At 39.1% G+C, this 17,222-nt stretch overlaps 1 protein-coding gene across 1 annotated transcript; it reads left to right on the forward strand.

Moving 5' to 3' along the window:
• The first annotated feature begins 1,687 nt into the window (after positions 1-1,687).
• LOC128714178 (ELAV-like protein 3) lies at positions 1,688-4,516 on the forward strand. The gene is made up of 7 exons (XM_053809053.1): positions 1,688-1,862; positions 1,955-2,058; positions 2,133-2,286; positions 3,177-3,218; positions 3,368-3,596; positions 3,719-3,905; positions 4,174-4,516. Exons 1-7 carry the CDS (start codon positions 1,688-1,690, stop codon positions 4,333-4,335), a joined length of 1,053 nt encoding a protein of 350 aa, XP_053665028.1. The 3' UTR covers positions 4,336-4,516.
• Positions 4,517-17,222: the final 12,706 nt, after the last annotated feature.

Here is a 17,222-nt window from a genome sequence, read left to right on the forward strand (position 1 = left end):
CTAATCGTCGTGAAGTAGGATTTTCATGACTTTTTTTAAAGTTCTGTTAAAAGATGAGTTATAAAACTTACTCGAGATGTTTTAGGTTAAATTGATATTTTGTTTTATTTTCAATAGGAACGGCCAGGTCGTACTGCTATGTTGATATTTATATAAACGGTGAATTGTTAAAATGTTTAACTTCGAATGAAACATCTATTGAAAATATAAAATAATGGAAATGTATTAAAATCCGTTGGTTTGACTTAAGGCTTAAATATATATGTTTTAAAAGCCATTTACCAGTTATTGGACAGCTGCTTATCTAACTTAAGTTTGCTGAAAAAAAAAATCATGGATCAAGGTGTGTCACGGCGTGGATGGATGGATGTGGAGACGCCGGGTGTTTCTTATTTGGTTGTGGAGACGCCTGATGTCTCTTATTTGGTTGTGGAGGCGCCTGGTATGTCGCATTTTATGTACTTAGTTAATTTTCAATTATTACAAATTGTTTTTGCAAGTGCGAGCTACTATTTCAAACGATTCATACTGCTTACCTAATCACAAACTTCATGTAAAGTGTGTGAAGGTGATAAAGAAATCAATTTACATGGCATTATCAACGGCATGGAAAAATCAAACCGCGAAGCTTTTTAAAGATTGAAAGATTGAAAGAGCTTTTTTCCTTTCATGCTTTACTCATATGGTTGGTTATATTCGGCGACGGCGATTGTTGTTGCTGATATCTTTAACAAAAAGGTTATTTTTTCTTTTCCGGCTCAAATTGATGTTCCTTCTGCCCATTCACTTGCGTACGTTTTTAACAAATGTGATGTTTTATATCTCTTTCCTTGAACGTTTCGGCAGTCGCATTACTCACAATAACATACTACAAGTAGATTGTAAAAAAAATCCTTCCCTGTACAACAATTTATCTTCACAACTGCTAATGAGACTTTTTTTCATCTTTTCTTAAACATTTTTTTTGCACATTCTGTGTATGCTGCTCGGTGCGTTCCTTCCTTCACAAACGTTCAGATTTATACGCTGCACATCCGATATAGATGCATTAAGTTAATGCACACATTGTACTCTGGAGTGCAATCGCGGCGCAGAGTGAACGTTTAAACGGCCAGCGTACCTTTTGCAGGAAGTAAATTGTACAAGTTTTAGCGCTAGCTTTAAGGCGCAACGGTGAACGGTGGGAGAAAAACAATCTGCCAACGGTGGTAAAACGCTTTTCCGGGTGTCCATCCGGAATATCATCAGTATTACTAGTGCTATAACTATACCGTACATAAGGCTGGAATCAACGACGACGAAGACGACGCACGGCGAAACACTGAAAATACGACATCCAATAAATTTGCTGTCTTAACTGTAAGGACATTCAGAGGAAGCATCAGAGGCAGCAGAAGCAAAAAGGCCTCCAGAAAGAAGGAAGAAAGCACGAGTGGTCGTTACAATCATTTACGGACGCCGCACAACGGTTGACACTTCCATTATCGTCGATAGACGAAAAGCTATCCACCTTCCAAACCGAACCCGTCGACCGAAAAAGGACCCGGCAACGGGTGGCAACCAGCGAATCTGCTTTCGGTTCGTGTTAGCTAAAGGAAAGCACCAGGCAGCAGTGTGAAACAAAAGCGGTAACTGTGTGTAATACCTCCCTGCATCCATCGTCTGTTCATCGCCGCTTAACTGTGTCATGATGACGAACGGAATCGCTGATGCGCAACAAAATGGCGGTGGCCAGGAAGACTCAAAGACCAATCTTATCGTCAATTATTTACCGCAGCAGATGACCCAGGAGGAGATACGGTCGCTTTTCTCTAGCATCGGAGAGGTGGAAAGCTGCAAGCTGATTCGGGACAAAGTGACTGGTAAGTGGGCACGTAGAAACGTGTGGTGTAATGTCCGTGCGACGTATACCGGATTGACTTACACTTACATTCGGGCGGGTGATTGCTTACAGGGCAAAGCCTTGGGTACGGATTCGTTAACTATCAACGGGCTGAGGATGCAAGCAAAGCGATCAACACACTGAACGGCCTAAGGTTGCAAAACAAGCAAATTAAGGTAACGATTTGAAGCGTTTGATTGCGGTTTGGAATGTGCATCTAACCATCGATCTCTTGACCTTTCATCCCCAGGTATCGTTTGCACGCCCAAGCTCCGAAGCAATAAAGGGTGCGAATCTCTATGTGTCCGGTTTGCCGAAAAACATGCTACAGGCGGATCTGGAAGCATTGTTCAGCCCGTACGGACGCATCATTACGTCCCGCATTCTGTGTGACAATATTACAGGTAAGAATTTTTCGTTTTTTTCACAAAGTTACAAAGCACAATAACGCTAGTAGAACCTGATGGTTTACGTAGAAGCGTGTTGTTCATCGCACAAAAATGTCCATACGATATGACGTTCCTTGCTTAATCTTCATTGGCAGTAGACCGTTATGGAAAATAAGTTTAAGTTGTTTTAACAGCGTCGAAAAATATTTGTCGTTCTGGTGTGTTTAGAACTATTAATTTAGATATCATTAGCAACATTTGTTATTTTATATTAATCAACGGAAATCATAATCCATCAAATAGTCAAATAAAAAATCAAATAGTAATATTCTAATTGTGAATAGTCGCAGAGCGACTGTTATTTTGCTGAGGATTGAGATACGAACTGTCGCACAAATGAAGCAAATTTTTTCGTTGCGCTTGATTTTCAATTGTGTGTGGCAGTCTCCTAACAGTTTTTCTCATCTTGGAGTAGATCTCATTCCATGGGCCCGTTTTTTGCTTTGATGTGACAGATAACATAAACCTTTCCTATTGAGAGTTCTGCTGGAAGGAACTCTTTTATATCGCGGTATGCCTGAAAATTACGAAGGAACTGTTACAACGCCTCCCTTAACTGTTCGAGGACACCGAGGACTTCAACTTGAGCATGGAACAAGGTGTAGATTGAGTTTGTAACTGAACATGTTTTTAAAAAATTGGAACCCAACGATAGCAATTTGTGATAGTTGTTTGTTTTTTCAAAAAGAGTAGTATTTCCTGAACTGTCGTGCTGTATCATCAACTTTATTTGAAATCGTAGTCATGATATTATTTATTTAACTTGAAACTTCTTTTTTTTTCGATATGATTTATCTATTTTCTTGTATGATTATTCCTTTATCTTATTATTTTGTCTCTTGAAGCACGACAATACAGCTCTCCAAATGGTGGTGAAAATGGTAATGGTATGTATCGGTCAGCTATACCACGTAAAAATGTTTTGTTTTCCTTAACTAAACAAATTTAAATTTCGATAATAATTGTACGTCCGAAAAGCTCCCAACAAGTTTATACTGATTGTTTTGTGTTATTGGTTCTTTTGTTGTCTAAATAGGTCTTTCAAAGGGTGTCGGCTTTATTCGCTTCGATCAGCGCATGGAGGCAGAGAAGGCAATTAAGGAGTTGAACGGAACCGTACCGAAAGGTTCAACCGAACCGATCACGGTCAAGTTTGCGAACAACCCGAGCAGCACGAAAACGGTACCACCGCTCGCGGCCTACCTTGGTCCCCAAGCAGCTCGCCGTTTTCCGGGACCGATCCATCATCCGACCGGACGCTTTAGGTAGCCATTGCGTTTTTGTCTGTGCCAGCCACATGCTAGGAGCTTCATCTGGTATTTACATTAACATGTTTGTTGTTTTTTCATCCTTCAATACCATTCCGGGTACGGGTTGCGATCCAAAGCAGTGCCATTCCAAACTATCGATACTCGCCGCTGGCAGGAGATTTACTGGCGAACTCGATGATTCCTACTAATGCCATCGCGAACGGATCCGGTTGGTGTATTTTCGTCTACAACCTCGCGCCGGAAACGGAAGAGAACGTGCTGTGGCAGCTGTTCGGTCCGTTCGGTGCCGTCCAATCGGTTAAGGTTAGTGGATATTGTTCTGGCAGTTTGATAGATTTAGTGGCCGGTTATGGTTGGAACGGTTCGTATTCGTGTGCTGTAGGCAAGTGTTTACTTGCGGGATGTTGTTCCTTATTTAACCATTCTCTCTCCAACAACTATAACAAACTTTAGCAGAATTTATTGATGCTATGTACTTTATCGATCGTCAACCGCCAAACAAGACGTTGGCCTGTTTATATTTCTATGTTGAAGATGATTAAGTCTTTCTCCTATCTGTATTCTTCCGTAGGTTATCAAGGATCTGCAAACGAACAAATGCAAGGGCTTCGGGTTCGTGACGATGACCAACTACGATGAAGCAGTTGTCGCTATACAATCACTGAACGGTTACACGCTCGGTAACCGGGTGCTGCAGGTCAGCTTCAAGACGAACAAATCGAAAAATGCGTAAAATCAAGCGAACCTGCCACCGGAGCTGTTCGCCCACTGGCTGGCTCAGCTTTCGATCGTAGCCGCGGCTCGTAACAACATCGGTGAGCAAGAGGATTCATATCGCCGCAAGACGATGGACGAACGGCACCGGCAGCAGGATCTACTGGGATTGGCGCGCCGCCGACAAGGTACTCGCGATAGGGATCTCGCTGGCATGGTTGATCAGCGGCGTGCCCTCGATGGATGGATGAGCGAACTTAATGAGCTGCTGAAGATGCGTCCAATCAGATAAGATCCGTAATAGTGGACCTGTTTACTTATTTATTAATATTATCACCATTCTCGCATTTTCCATTCGTTTGAGGAGGGTTGCTGAAGGAATGCCGAGACAAAAAGAATGGGTGGTACCAGATAGCAAACAAACCAAAAAAAAAGTGTGAGTGAAGAAAACACACGGTAAAATAGAAAAAAGAATGTTAAACAAACACGGACAGTCCAAAGAAAAAGAAGATGTTTACACACACAAATCACAGTTCCAGTATTTGTGTAACTTCTTGCTTGGGGAAATGGTGGGTGTTGTTAGTTGTTCTTTGCACGTTTATTTCTCCACTGAAAAAACAACATGAATGAAAAAATACACACACAGCAGATCATTTACAATATGTTTACGCCTGTTGTCGGCGTAAAAAGCGGAATGTGCAAAATAGGAAAATAGGCCTTTGGGAATGGGACAACAAGTGCAATAACAGCAACAACCCGCGATCCCGGAGCTATTTAGTCAGGCTGGAAGCGTTATGCAAACCCGAACAGAAATGATAATGCTAGAAAAGAACATAATAAAAAACAGTGATACAGTTGTAAGCGAAAGTGCGTCATAATGGCCATTCTCAAAAGCGGCATCGCCTATTTCTGGTCGCCAAGCTCCTCCAAGTCAGTTTTGAGCAAATCTTAAACGCTCGCTAGCCGAGGTGGATTATAAAGGAGGTGTAATAGGGGCATAGGGGGGAAAACACGTGAAAAGAAATGAAACTTGTTCGTAAGACATTGTAAGGAAGGCAAAACATTTTTAGAAGAATTTTACACAAGGTTTTACACACGAGTAAAAAAAAGAAGCAAGAATCACCAAAGCGAAGGGAATAGGATAAAGTAAAGGAGGGAAAAACAGAAACGAATGTTGGAAACTGATTGAAACTGAATGAGGGAAACCAAACCGAGAAGCACACTTCACCAGGCAATGGGTTGTCGACATGTATGCAGTACGCCAGTTTAAAAAGGAATCGGAAACGATGATGTCACTATTGCCTCGAAACAGTCGTTTTTTCACTACCATTTCCTCCTGTCTTTCCGACACACACACACACTTATACACTTGGAAACGTGTGTGTTGGTTGGGTTTTGCGCTCCAACAGCAATCGATGTTAGACCATGTTAGATTAATTTAATTAACTCATTTTTGTTCTTTTGTGCGTTTGCGTTGATGTTCGATTTGTGTTTCTACTGTCACGTCAAAGTGGAACGAGTGGCCAGTACCGTTTTATTATAAGTATGTGTAAAATTTGCCTTTGGTTTTATTAGAACATTGTCCCTTCGAGTATGTTAAACGTTCACGTCAAGTGTATCACATCACATGAAGTGTAATTAATTTTCTAATGTTCCTTACTGTTTGAGTATATGTCAGTAATTATTGTTCGCTTGTTCACACTCACATCTGCCAGTGCGTGGGGCACGATAAAGAAACTAGCAATAATTTATGTTCAAATTTATTTATACAGCTAAAATTCACTGTCGGTTTACCATTGAAATAGACACTCTCGAATGTTAGTTATTGCGCTTGCTGGATTCTTAATATTCGTTTTAAATTGCATTATTAGTTCATTTCAGTTGCAAATACATGTTTCGCGTGTGTGTTGATGCAAGTTTAACTGAGCGATGTCCACACAAACAACAGAGAATATTTAATTTAAATAGCACGTGTTTGAGTTCGTTTGTATCATGATTTTGTGTTAGAAAGGAAAACCACTATGCAAGAAGCGTTATGGTATAAATTAGTTGCTTAATGATTTTGTTCAATGTTTTTCAATGGAAATGCTTCGAATCTAGGAGAGGGAGAGAGAGAGAGAGAGCACCTAAGCAAAGAAATGTAAATGAAAACAACTACAAAAAAAGTATCAAAACATTGATTCAAAACCAAATTGTTTAGTCTTGTTTTATCTTCATTTGTTTTATCATTTCATACATGATTGTTTGGTTGGTTTATGATTTTGTATTTTGTATTTTATATTCCGTATTTTGTATGATTTTTAGTTTATAGCAATCTACCCATCCAAACAGCACCGAGCAGTCTACGTTACCTTAGCAAAGTTTGTCAATGTCCGGCCCAAAACCACCTTGATCTGCGTTTCCCGTTTTCGTTGCATAGAATGCGAACGCAAACTAATTGGGACCATTGACCAAGTCGTAGCGGAGCGTCGTAGTGTTCGTGCAAAAACAATGGTAGATGTTTAAAAAAATACAACGTTTAAATCACTACTCTAGCACGCTTCCTAGCCATCACACGCGTATCATGCAAAACTTGCTGGACTATGTAGTCTTCTTGCCAATTCCGCCCATAATTGTTCGTAGTTTATACAACACAACAGGCTGTCGTTTTTGCATTCACGCTGGTAAACGGTCGGTTTACGGTAGCAAAGAACGACTGCGACTAGCAGACAGTGCAGTGCAGTGTGCAGTATCTTAGCATTTTCCGTTAGCCTTCTATTGCCATCTTTACTCTTCCCATTTCGTTGACAAACTGTTCGACAACCTCTAGTACACCGGAAAGTAGTGAAACATGGGCAGATTTTAAGCCTGAAATTCCATACACCCAAATAGAAAAAAAAACGCTCGAAAGCGGTTCCTTAAATCGATCGATGGTTAGATGCAGAACTATTCCAGTTGTGCTCGAACTTTCCCCGAAATGACGAGAAACTCTTTATTGCTAACACAAGCTAAAAACGACGAACTGCTCAATCGAAGGCAATGAGTAAATAAATTGAGGTTGTGCTAGTCGATACGATCCCCGGAGGAACCAACGTGAACGGGTACTCTAACCAAAAGCGGAACGCGAAGATGCAATACTTAAAGTGTAAACCCCGCAATGCAGTCACAATGGATACTATTGAGGTACCATTGGGTAGCCATACTGTGTTGATGGAGAAGATCATTTGCTGGGGGAGAAACTGGTAACACTATGATCCCTTCTGGAACCTGATCCAACGGACGATTAAGAATCCGAACTAGAACAAACAAACGAGAAACGGATCATAAACCGAGTGCGAGAGTCTACGATATTTATATATCTATACACCTATATAGTGAAATACTTTATGACGCTGTACAAGGAAGTAAGTAATTATATTTATAAAACTCTCTTCCGAGAGTGACTCGGAGCGGAAACAAATTCGCAAAACAGAAGAAGAATAAAACAACAGCAAACACGGAACAACAACAACAACTAATATTAAACACTACTACCGTACATTTGCTAGTAGCAGCAGGTGAGGAATTCAAGCAGAAAACAATAACAGAAGAAAAAAAGGTAATACGTTATTACAAAAAAAGAACAAAACTAACTAGTCCAATAGCATTATATATATATACATATACATATAATTCAATATTTACATTCTCAGATAGGAAAAATTAATGCATAATCGGATAAATATAATGCAAGCAAAAACGTTACGATTGGCCATAGCATCCGTAGGCCGTCGGATCAAAAGTGCAATAGTTAGACGTGTGGGTGAACGGCCGGACTAACGGCCCTGTTCTTGATATTGATTGTCCATCTTTATCATATTCACTGCATTCATTTGATGTTGTTTAAATACGCTAAATACGTATAGTTCTATATCGCAGAATTTTACCAAGTAACGTTAAATTAATCAGCCCTTAACAAACAACCAACCAGCAGGCACAATTCCCCACACAAAAAAAGGTGTACATCCATTACATTATCTATCGATGCATTACCGTTAGGTCCATATGTTTCTGTGTGATTTGCCGGGAAGAAAGCGCTAATTGAGACACAAAACCACTACCGCAAAAAAAACATCTTCCCCACAAACGAACTAATGATCGAATGAACTAATGATAAAATGAACGAACCGCATCAGTATTATTGTAATAGAATGTATTTCTGCTTTCTACTGTTCATGGTGCAAGAGGAAGTTAAAATAGCGAAACTAGAGCATACCTTAAACAGCAAACAACACTTCCCAAGCAAGCAGCGAACACGAAAAACATGGCGTACACTAATTTAGCGATAAAACCAATGAAACGAAGTTAGAATTGTAGCTATAAATGTTTATATTATTCAGAATATTCAATTATGTGTCCGCTATTCTTATTAAATACCTCTCTTTGTAATCACTAACGTTTCGATTTAATGATATCTCTCGTTCTTATTTACCTGTGAAACAGCTCCCTGTAGCAGCAAAAATTTATTGACATTGGAAATTAATGAAGCAAAGAGAAGTAGCAGAATAAAAAAAAAACAAACAGGCAGGAATTTATAACCTGGGAATATCTAACGCAAGCCATTATGTTGCAACACAGAGCATAAGTAAAAGAAAGGAACGGCGATAGCAATATGTTCTGCAAGCGCCACCAAAAAAATGAGAATATTAGTCTAGAATAGAACGAAGTTTAACATAATTTGTATTCTTCTTCTGCACGTTTACGTACGACTTTCTCTTCGAAGGACAGTTTAGGATCCAGTATAGGGTTAAACAAGACACCGCTCAACAGTAAGCACTGCAATACGGAACGACAGCAATGAGATAGGCAAACGGAACCTTTAGATAAATAAAAATACACTTGGGGGTCAGTTTAGCGTGCGATATGTGTGTATAAGGGAAGTTTTCAAGCTAATCTATTTTACATGTTTAGCAAACATTTTGCTAGTACCGTATATATTGATATATTAGTATATATTGATAGGAAATGTTTAACGATGATGCAAACAAAAAAAAACCGTAAACATAAGTAGTATTACAACCCCGGAACAAACCCAAAACTGGTCGGATTGTGTGGGGACCGGTGAAAAATCAAACCCAAAGTATTGTGTATCGATAGCTGTCGATAGAAAAGAAAAATGTGATCCCACCAATGTAAAACCAAGAAAAAAGTATTTGCAAAACTGTGTAAGAAGAACAACAAAACAAAACAAAAAAAGCTAACAATCTATAAGAAAGTATTATGAATGTGTAGCAAAAAAACACGTAAAGAAACGACAATTTTAGTACAGCAAAACAAAACAAAACAAACAGCAGAAACAGAAACACACATATATAAACAAAACCAAACGCTGCAAATAGCAGGTACTAAAACAAGCTCTACCCCAGCGAATCCTAGTGAAGAAGCGACTGAATTGAACCGTAAAATACTGATCACGCTCTAAGCATTTAGGGAACTAAGAACGAACAGTGCAGCAAGCAAAACATATTATCCCCAAAGGCAAGCGAACCATTAAGGAAAGGATAACGTTAACGTAAATGCGTCAAACGCGTTACTGGTAGACAGAAAGCATAACAAAAAAAGAAAACAAGCGGAAAAAAACTAACAAAATAGGGGCAATAAAAAAGGTAAACCAAAACAAACAAAACAAAACGAAAAACTCACAAAACATCTATTGAACAAAAGACGGTAAAAAATGGAAATAAGAAATAAAACAAAAATGTTAACATTTTTGATATTAACTTGTAAGCAGAGTTAGAAAAAAACGCAAAAAAACCAACCAATTTACCATTTACACGTTGCAAGAAAAAAGAAAAGTAAAGTAAAAATAAAAATAAAAAAAACATTTACGTGTAATAAGTGTAAGGCAAACAAACATAAAGGAGGGAGAGATTTTTAACGAAAACAAAATTTAGGAAAATAACACCCAATCGAAATCATCCTGCAAGGATAATACAATTGATAGAGAGGTAAAATAAAACGAGCGGTCAGTAATCAGTGCGAATGGGCTGGAGGAAGCATTAGACAAAATTTAAACAAACAAATACACCCATCTTTAGCGAATTGAACGTTGGTGGGCGAACGATAAAAAATTGTTAAAAAGAAAGCAAACGAATACTCTGGTGCAATTTATTGCCTGCATAATTATGTCATTACACTTTCCAAGGTTTAGTCATTTTTGGTGTGTAGAATGAATTTGAAGAAAACATAAGAAAACAAAACCTAGTTACCATGCGGAAGCAAACTAACGAACGGAAACAGAAACACACACTATGAAGCACAAGTTAGTAAGTAAATGAACTAATAACGTTATATCTGGTTATCTCTTCTACTTGCACCATTTTTCGCCGTGTCAATGTTTTTTGCATCCGTTCCGTGTTTTTTGCGATTAGGTTTAACCTAAAACCGACCCACCCCTACCCCTACTATCCCGGGGTAGAACCGAACCGCGATTCCAATACTGATCGCCACCAATGCACAGATCTCCGATCGGTCAGTAAACAGTTAGCTAACAAAATGGTAAAGAAACGAAGAACAAACAGCTGACTCTTCGGCACCGTAGAGTGCAGCAAAAACAAGCAATAGCAATCAATTTGTCATAGCAAAGATGGTTATCAGTTGGATGAGACAGGTTATAATAATCGGAGCGAAAGGAACACATGACCCTCGGTCCGTGGAAACAATCCCAACAGTAAGCAATACAAATATCACAAAAAAGAAAGCAAAGAGGAGCTCTGCGGGTGCGGTATATACGATGTGTAAGCATTTTAATCTAATCATTATCGAAATCAGCAAAATAAATAAGTGTACCGTGTTCCGTAACGTGACGCCATTTACTAGTCTCGACGCAGCAGTAGAGCCATATATAGTTTTTATCTTCCCACGGATGCGATGCGTGCGTTGCATTAATTTAATCTCACACTTCACACCAAACAAATGCAATTGATTTATTTATCGAAGAATAACATCAACAAACGTAACGAAAGAAACAAACACAAAAAAACACAATTAGCTTTAGTTACTCACTAGCCGTAAGACATATCGTAACGTATTAAATTCTCGTATTATTGTCCCTGTTTATCGAAAACCTCGAACAAAAAAATGTTTGCAGCATATTGATGTCTGGCTAAAATCTGTCTTTTACAATTATCACGTTGAAATACAAGTAACACAACAACAAAACAGAAACAAACATGTGGAAATAAACTAGAGAGCCAAAACAGATAGAAATGCACAGCAGTACCAATAGATCCAAAAAAAACACACACACACACAAAGACAGAACCAATCAATGTAAGCAAAACAACGACAACACACATACAAAACAAGTAGAAGAAAAAGGAAGAACAACAACAAATGATTATAATAAACAAAAACCTTTATATTGTGGAAAAATACTACTACATTTTGCGTGGAGTTGCAAATGTGATGAGTTCGGTAAATAAACATCAAACCGAGTCTCTCTCGTATTACTAACACACAATCAACACTAAACACACGAACGAAACACTAACACACACGTACACACTCACACTTTATTGAATTTAAATAAAAACTGGAAAAGCAAAGAAGCAACGGTGTTTTGTTTATTGATCTTCTGCCAAGTCTAATGCCGAAAAAATAGCATGCGCGCGAATGTGAATATGGATATGGATTTGTGAAAAACTGCGCTGTTATTTGCTGCACACTTTGCTAAACGAATTGTTGCCAGCAACACTATTCGATGGTTGCTCTATAGTTCTGCTGCACATATCAACGCCATCTTCTGCTCAATTCAGTAACTCGAATATATGCCCGAACAATATTATATTTGTTATAATAGTTATAGTATATATAGAATATATATAGAATTATATGTCAATATAATCCCCGTAAACCCTGGCTGGATATGGACATGCTGTGCCTCACTAACTCAGTATGGTTTGACTAATTGGAAAGGCAGCGGGCCGTCTCCAGCATTCGAGCCAGTGAGTTCTCTGTAGGACTATTTATCCGGAGTCTCACATATATAGCAATGACCTTCATTTCTGGGCTGACTTTGAAAGCTAGGTGCGAAGAATTCTGTTGTGAAACCTTGAACGCTGTCATCGGTATCAATGACTTAAAACTAACACACATGTGACGAATGGGCTCAACTCTGAATACATATGGGTCTGCTACAGGGAGGTGGAGGTGGTCTACTACTTGGGGGATCCGATCATGGAGGGCTAACCTCCGGATCCATTTTCAGATGTTGACTATTTAAAGTCATCACTGTTAGCTGCTCACAGTTTTCGGAGCACAAAGGACGTTGAAAATACACCGTTCTGGCTTTTGAACACGGCCATTTGTCACATCTCGGATAGGCAACGTCAAAAAGACAACAGTTGTAGTTAACTGGTGTATTCTGTGACAGGTGTACGTATCGATGTCCATGCTAATTGAATGCTGTTAGTGCGCTCCTCGATTAAGCCGACTCTCGGCCGTCTTCAGCTCCTTGTGGACAGTTTTCGATTTGTATAATTGTCGATTTGATGTCATCGTGGTATGACATCGTCTAAGTAAGGATAAATGTACACAGAAGGCCTATTGCTGACACAAATGTCTTAACGGACCATCCGGCATAATTTCTGAGGCTTGATGAGTTGTTAATCCGTAGGCGCATCTTATGCTTATAAAAACGTTTCTAGAAGTGTTGAATGGACTGACTCATTAATAAGATTTAATTATTTACTTTGTACACTACAAAGTATCCTAACATTTTGATTAAGTTAAATTGATTATTAGAGGTTTGCTTGATAAAGGTACAATAAGCAACGCAAGGTAATGTAGAATTACATATAACTTCTAAGATTTAGGTGTTATTAAGTTTTATAGGAGATGTGTTTTATTTGTGGTGTATGCCACAAATGTGCAATATCTTGCTTTTTCCAACTGAAATGTCATATCAAGAGGGTTTTGTCATGTTTTGTATTTCTTTCTCTCACGCATTGCAGTTTTTTCTGCATTCAGAAACAGATTTGTTTCCTTGGAAACTAATGTGACATTATCAATATATGAAGATGTTTTTATACAGGTACACATATGCTGATTTAGAAATTCGAAGTTTATATAAATAATATTGGAGTATAATTACCCCTTGGGGAACAACAATTATTAGTTTTTTTTTATAGTTGAGACCCAATAAGAACTTTGAAAGAGCGAATGCTGAGAGAATTCTGTATATACGGCGTAAGACGTGTATTAAAATTCCACACTTTTTTAGTTAATTGATGATAGTATATCGCCCTATTCTTTCAAACGCTTTTGATAAGTCTATGATGGCACAGTCCATTTGAAGTTTTTCATTTGATGTTTTGGTTAATATTTCTTTGAAGGAGGCGAAAAATGTTGAAGTACCTCTAACCGTTTTCGGAAACGTTGAAGAATGCAACTTGAAAAAAAGAAGTTAAAAAAGAGAGAGTTAGATTTCATACGCGAGAATGTAATGGGTTAATCTAAATCTAGTTACACTAATACTCCCAGGCCACAATTCTAATGCTATAACTTCCTTCTGCATTGTAATTTTGTTAACAAGACAATCCAAAACGCAAGCCTATTTAGTAGATAAAATGTTCTTCCGTGAGAATGGTCTGACCGTATAGCCATGCAGAGATAATTGTCATGAATACCAAATAACTTGATCATTCTCTAAATTTGCCTTACTACGGTAAACAAATCGTTGAAACAGTTTTGTACGTGAAAGTAGTTTCCAAGCATGGAAAAAAACCCGCAGCCACACTGCCCAATAACTGGCGCCGATGTACAAAACCGTTCCGTATTGGTATGGCTTCTGGCCGAACCATCGATTGATTTGTCTTGGTGGGTGTTTTAGACCAAGCATGTTTATTTATGGGTACACTTTCCCACCGGACTAATCGACAAACGACTTCGGTTCCTAGTGCAACCGAACCCCAACTGGTATGTATTACATGATGCTTCCCTTGAGGGAGAAAAAGAAATCTTACAAGAGTCTACATTTTTTCATAACTTAATTCAATTACCGTAAATGTATCGGAAAAGTCACGAATACCAAACAGCTAATGGTGTAGGTAGATATAGGCAAAGAGCAGTGTATATGTGCAACTACCGCTTGGGTGAACTTTCCTACTCGTACTAGTTAAAGTCCACTACGAAGGCTCGACAATGGATGAAGAGCAGGTCGTTTTTGTTTTATTTTCGAAACTACCATAGCGAGCCCATGGTTGGAATGCAGGCCTAGCAGGTTGCACTTAGCGTATGGCACACTTCGGTACATTTTTGCAGCTAATTCAATAGAGAAAATCGAATTTCCTGTTTCACTTACCGTTCGTTCGGCGTTTATCATATGCCGTTGGTGAGTTTACGCTTATGAGTGGAGAAAAAAGGCATTAACACGGACCAAAGGAAGTATGTACAGGGTGTGCATCAGGAGAAACATGATGATGCATTGTTTGAAGCTGAGGTAAAAATGGTAACCGGTTGAAATGTTTTCCAGCCCAACTCATCAGTTCAATTGATGTTTCTGCTAACTGGATGTCCAAGTTTATTCAACCCAGTAAAAAGGATGAAAGACAAAAGTGTTTTTTTTTAAACTATCGCAAAAAAAAATCTAACGATAGTTCGGTAAGCTGTTTGATATGAGTGCATGTGTGAAGCATCTGCTATAAAAGCTGCCCACCTGTTATCAATGATGTCGCGTTGTTTTGTGTTTTTAAAAAAGACTGTTTTAATATACCTGCTAGGTATGTCTTGTTATATGTTGTCCCAGTTACAACCATTTAAAACAATCCTGGATGACTCTTTGCAGCAAAACAATAGTTCCTAATAAGGACTTTCATTGTAGCGTTCGAACATTATGCGTTCGAACAACGCTTATAGGACTCTATTTGGTATAATATTGTCTTCGCTTTACTCATAAAGTGTACACCACCACCACCACCAGTCTGGTGGATGAAATGAAACCATCGACCACAGAATTCAGTTCAATGTTCAAAGCATACCTTTGCTGAATCGTGTATAAAGTTTAGAACACAGATACAAATAAAAGGAAGCAAAAAAAAGCACTGCTTGCAAGTTGCAGCACATTCGTGCAGGATACGAGCATATATTAGAATCGTTTGCTTAGAGCGTGCCAGGCGCTCAGGAATTCGCACAGACTACCAATGCCGTCCGATGGTTGCTGACCCAGAGTAAAAGAGAAACTAAACCCTACTCTCCATCTATCTCCAGCATCCAGAGGTGTGTAGTGTGATGTATATGTTCTTTACGTACATGCCCTCCTCGTTTACGTACGTTTACGTACATCCTCCTCCTCCACCCCCCCCCCCCCTCGTTTTGTTACGCTGAGCATCCAATGTGTACAAGACTTCTCATCTTGCCACAAGCCAAGAGAAGCACGTGACTGGGGCGTGCAGGAAACCGAGTCCGAAGCATGTCCTGCCAGTGTTCTCACTTGTTAGCTCGGTTTTAAAGGTAGTTTTTTTTATCGCTCTCGGAACAAAAGCAGGAACAGCGGGAAGGGAGAGAAGCCACACGAGTGCTTGAAGCAACAACCATAGAAAGCATTGGTGTGGAGATGTGGGAGCAGTAACGCCTGCATGCGCTTTTGGGTGATGCAATTCTCAAGGGTTCCGTTTCCGTTTTGGTTCAGCGTGTAAGCGTTGTGAAGTATAGCCAATACACGCAATCAAAAATAGTGTTTTTCGTTATTGCATAATTGGGATATAGATATCTTCATCAATTAATTTCCGTAATCGATTTTAATTAATAAAACATCTTTCGTTGCTGACAAAAGATTTTACCTTAAGCAGTCATCTTAGTCTAGTTTTGTGTCAATTTCACAAAAAATAGTTAATTTTACCTACTGCGAATTTGTGCACGTTACTTCATTATACCATAGTTATGGATGTACAACAAAAAATTGAACTACCGCACATATTCTGTCCATTAAAAGCTTTGCCCAAATTATGTATTATGTAGCTTTTTTATCTTTTATCAAAAACAACTTGCTCCGTACTAGGTTATCATAACAAAACCGAACAGGGTGGCCTCCAAAATAGCTTCCTATCTGTAGTTGTCTGTTTGCTAGACAACTTTACCACCCGCTTGTCTTGCTCGATCAAATGCTCTATCCACCACACCGTGTACCGTTCATTGGTCTTCGCACGTTTGTGCCGTCAAACGTATCAACGAACGTTCCCGTACGTTTATCTTCGAAAAGCGGAAAGCGTGTGTCTGTCGCCGAAGCCATCCGTTGACGTTGCCGTTCGGTACTGCATACGGGGACTAGGTCCGGTCGGCCAACACAGTAGAGGCTTTTGTTCCCCCCTCAAACCCAGGTGCGAGTGAATGCGATGGCACAAGTGTGTCGTCCCAAGTCCATGACAATGCTGGGCACTTTGACACACCTGTCCTGATAAAGTGTGCTTCAGGTGGTCAACTAGAAAACATTCGCTTCGTGTTGTTCGTCGTGATAGGTTCCAAAACCGCGTTGAGCATTAAAACGTTCAGCGGTGAATATTTCGGATAGTGTTCAACTACAACTAAAAGGATAGTTGTACAATTTTTGTTTCAACGTTTGACACAGTTTCTAACTATCGGATTGTTGCAGAACACAGCGGAAGTGGTCGCAGAGCTGAGTGCGATAAGAAAGCTGGGGTAAATAGTGATAATATAGCGGAACTGTTGCATTTTAAACTAAGGTGTGTGCAGTAGAGTATGAAGCAAGTGTGAATATTATTTGATCATTCTTCAATATCAGAAAACTAGAAGTAATACCACAAGCAGAAGAAAATCTCCATCGTGAATAGTTTTGACTATAGTTCATCAACCTCTTCATCATTAATTGTGAACTGTTTGTTAGTAAATGGATAACCAAATTTTAGTTTACATTTGAGGTCACTAAATTTA

This window comes from Anopheles marshallii, chromosome 3 (assembly GCF_943734725.1).
Source record: "Anopheles marshallii chromosome 3, idAnoMarsDA_429_01, whole genome shotgun sequence".
Lineage (NCBI taxonomy): Eukaryota > Metazoa > Arthropoda > Insecta > Diptera > Culicidae > Anopheles > Anopheles marshallii.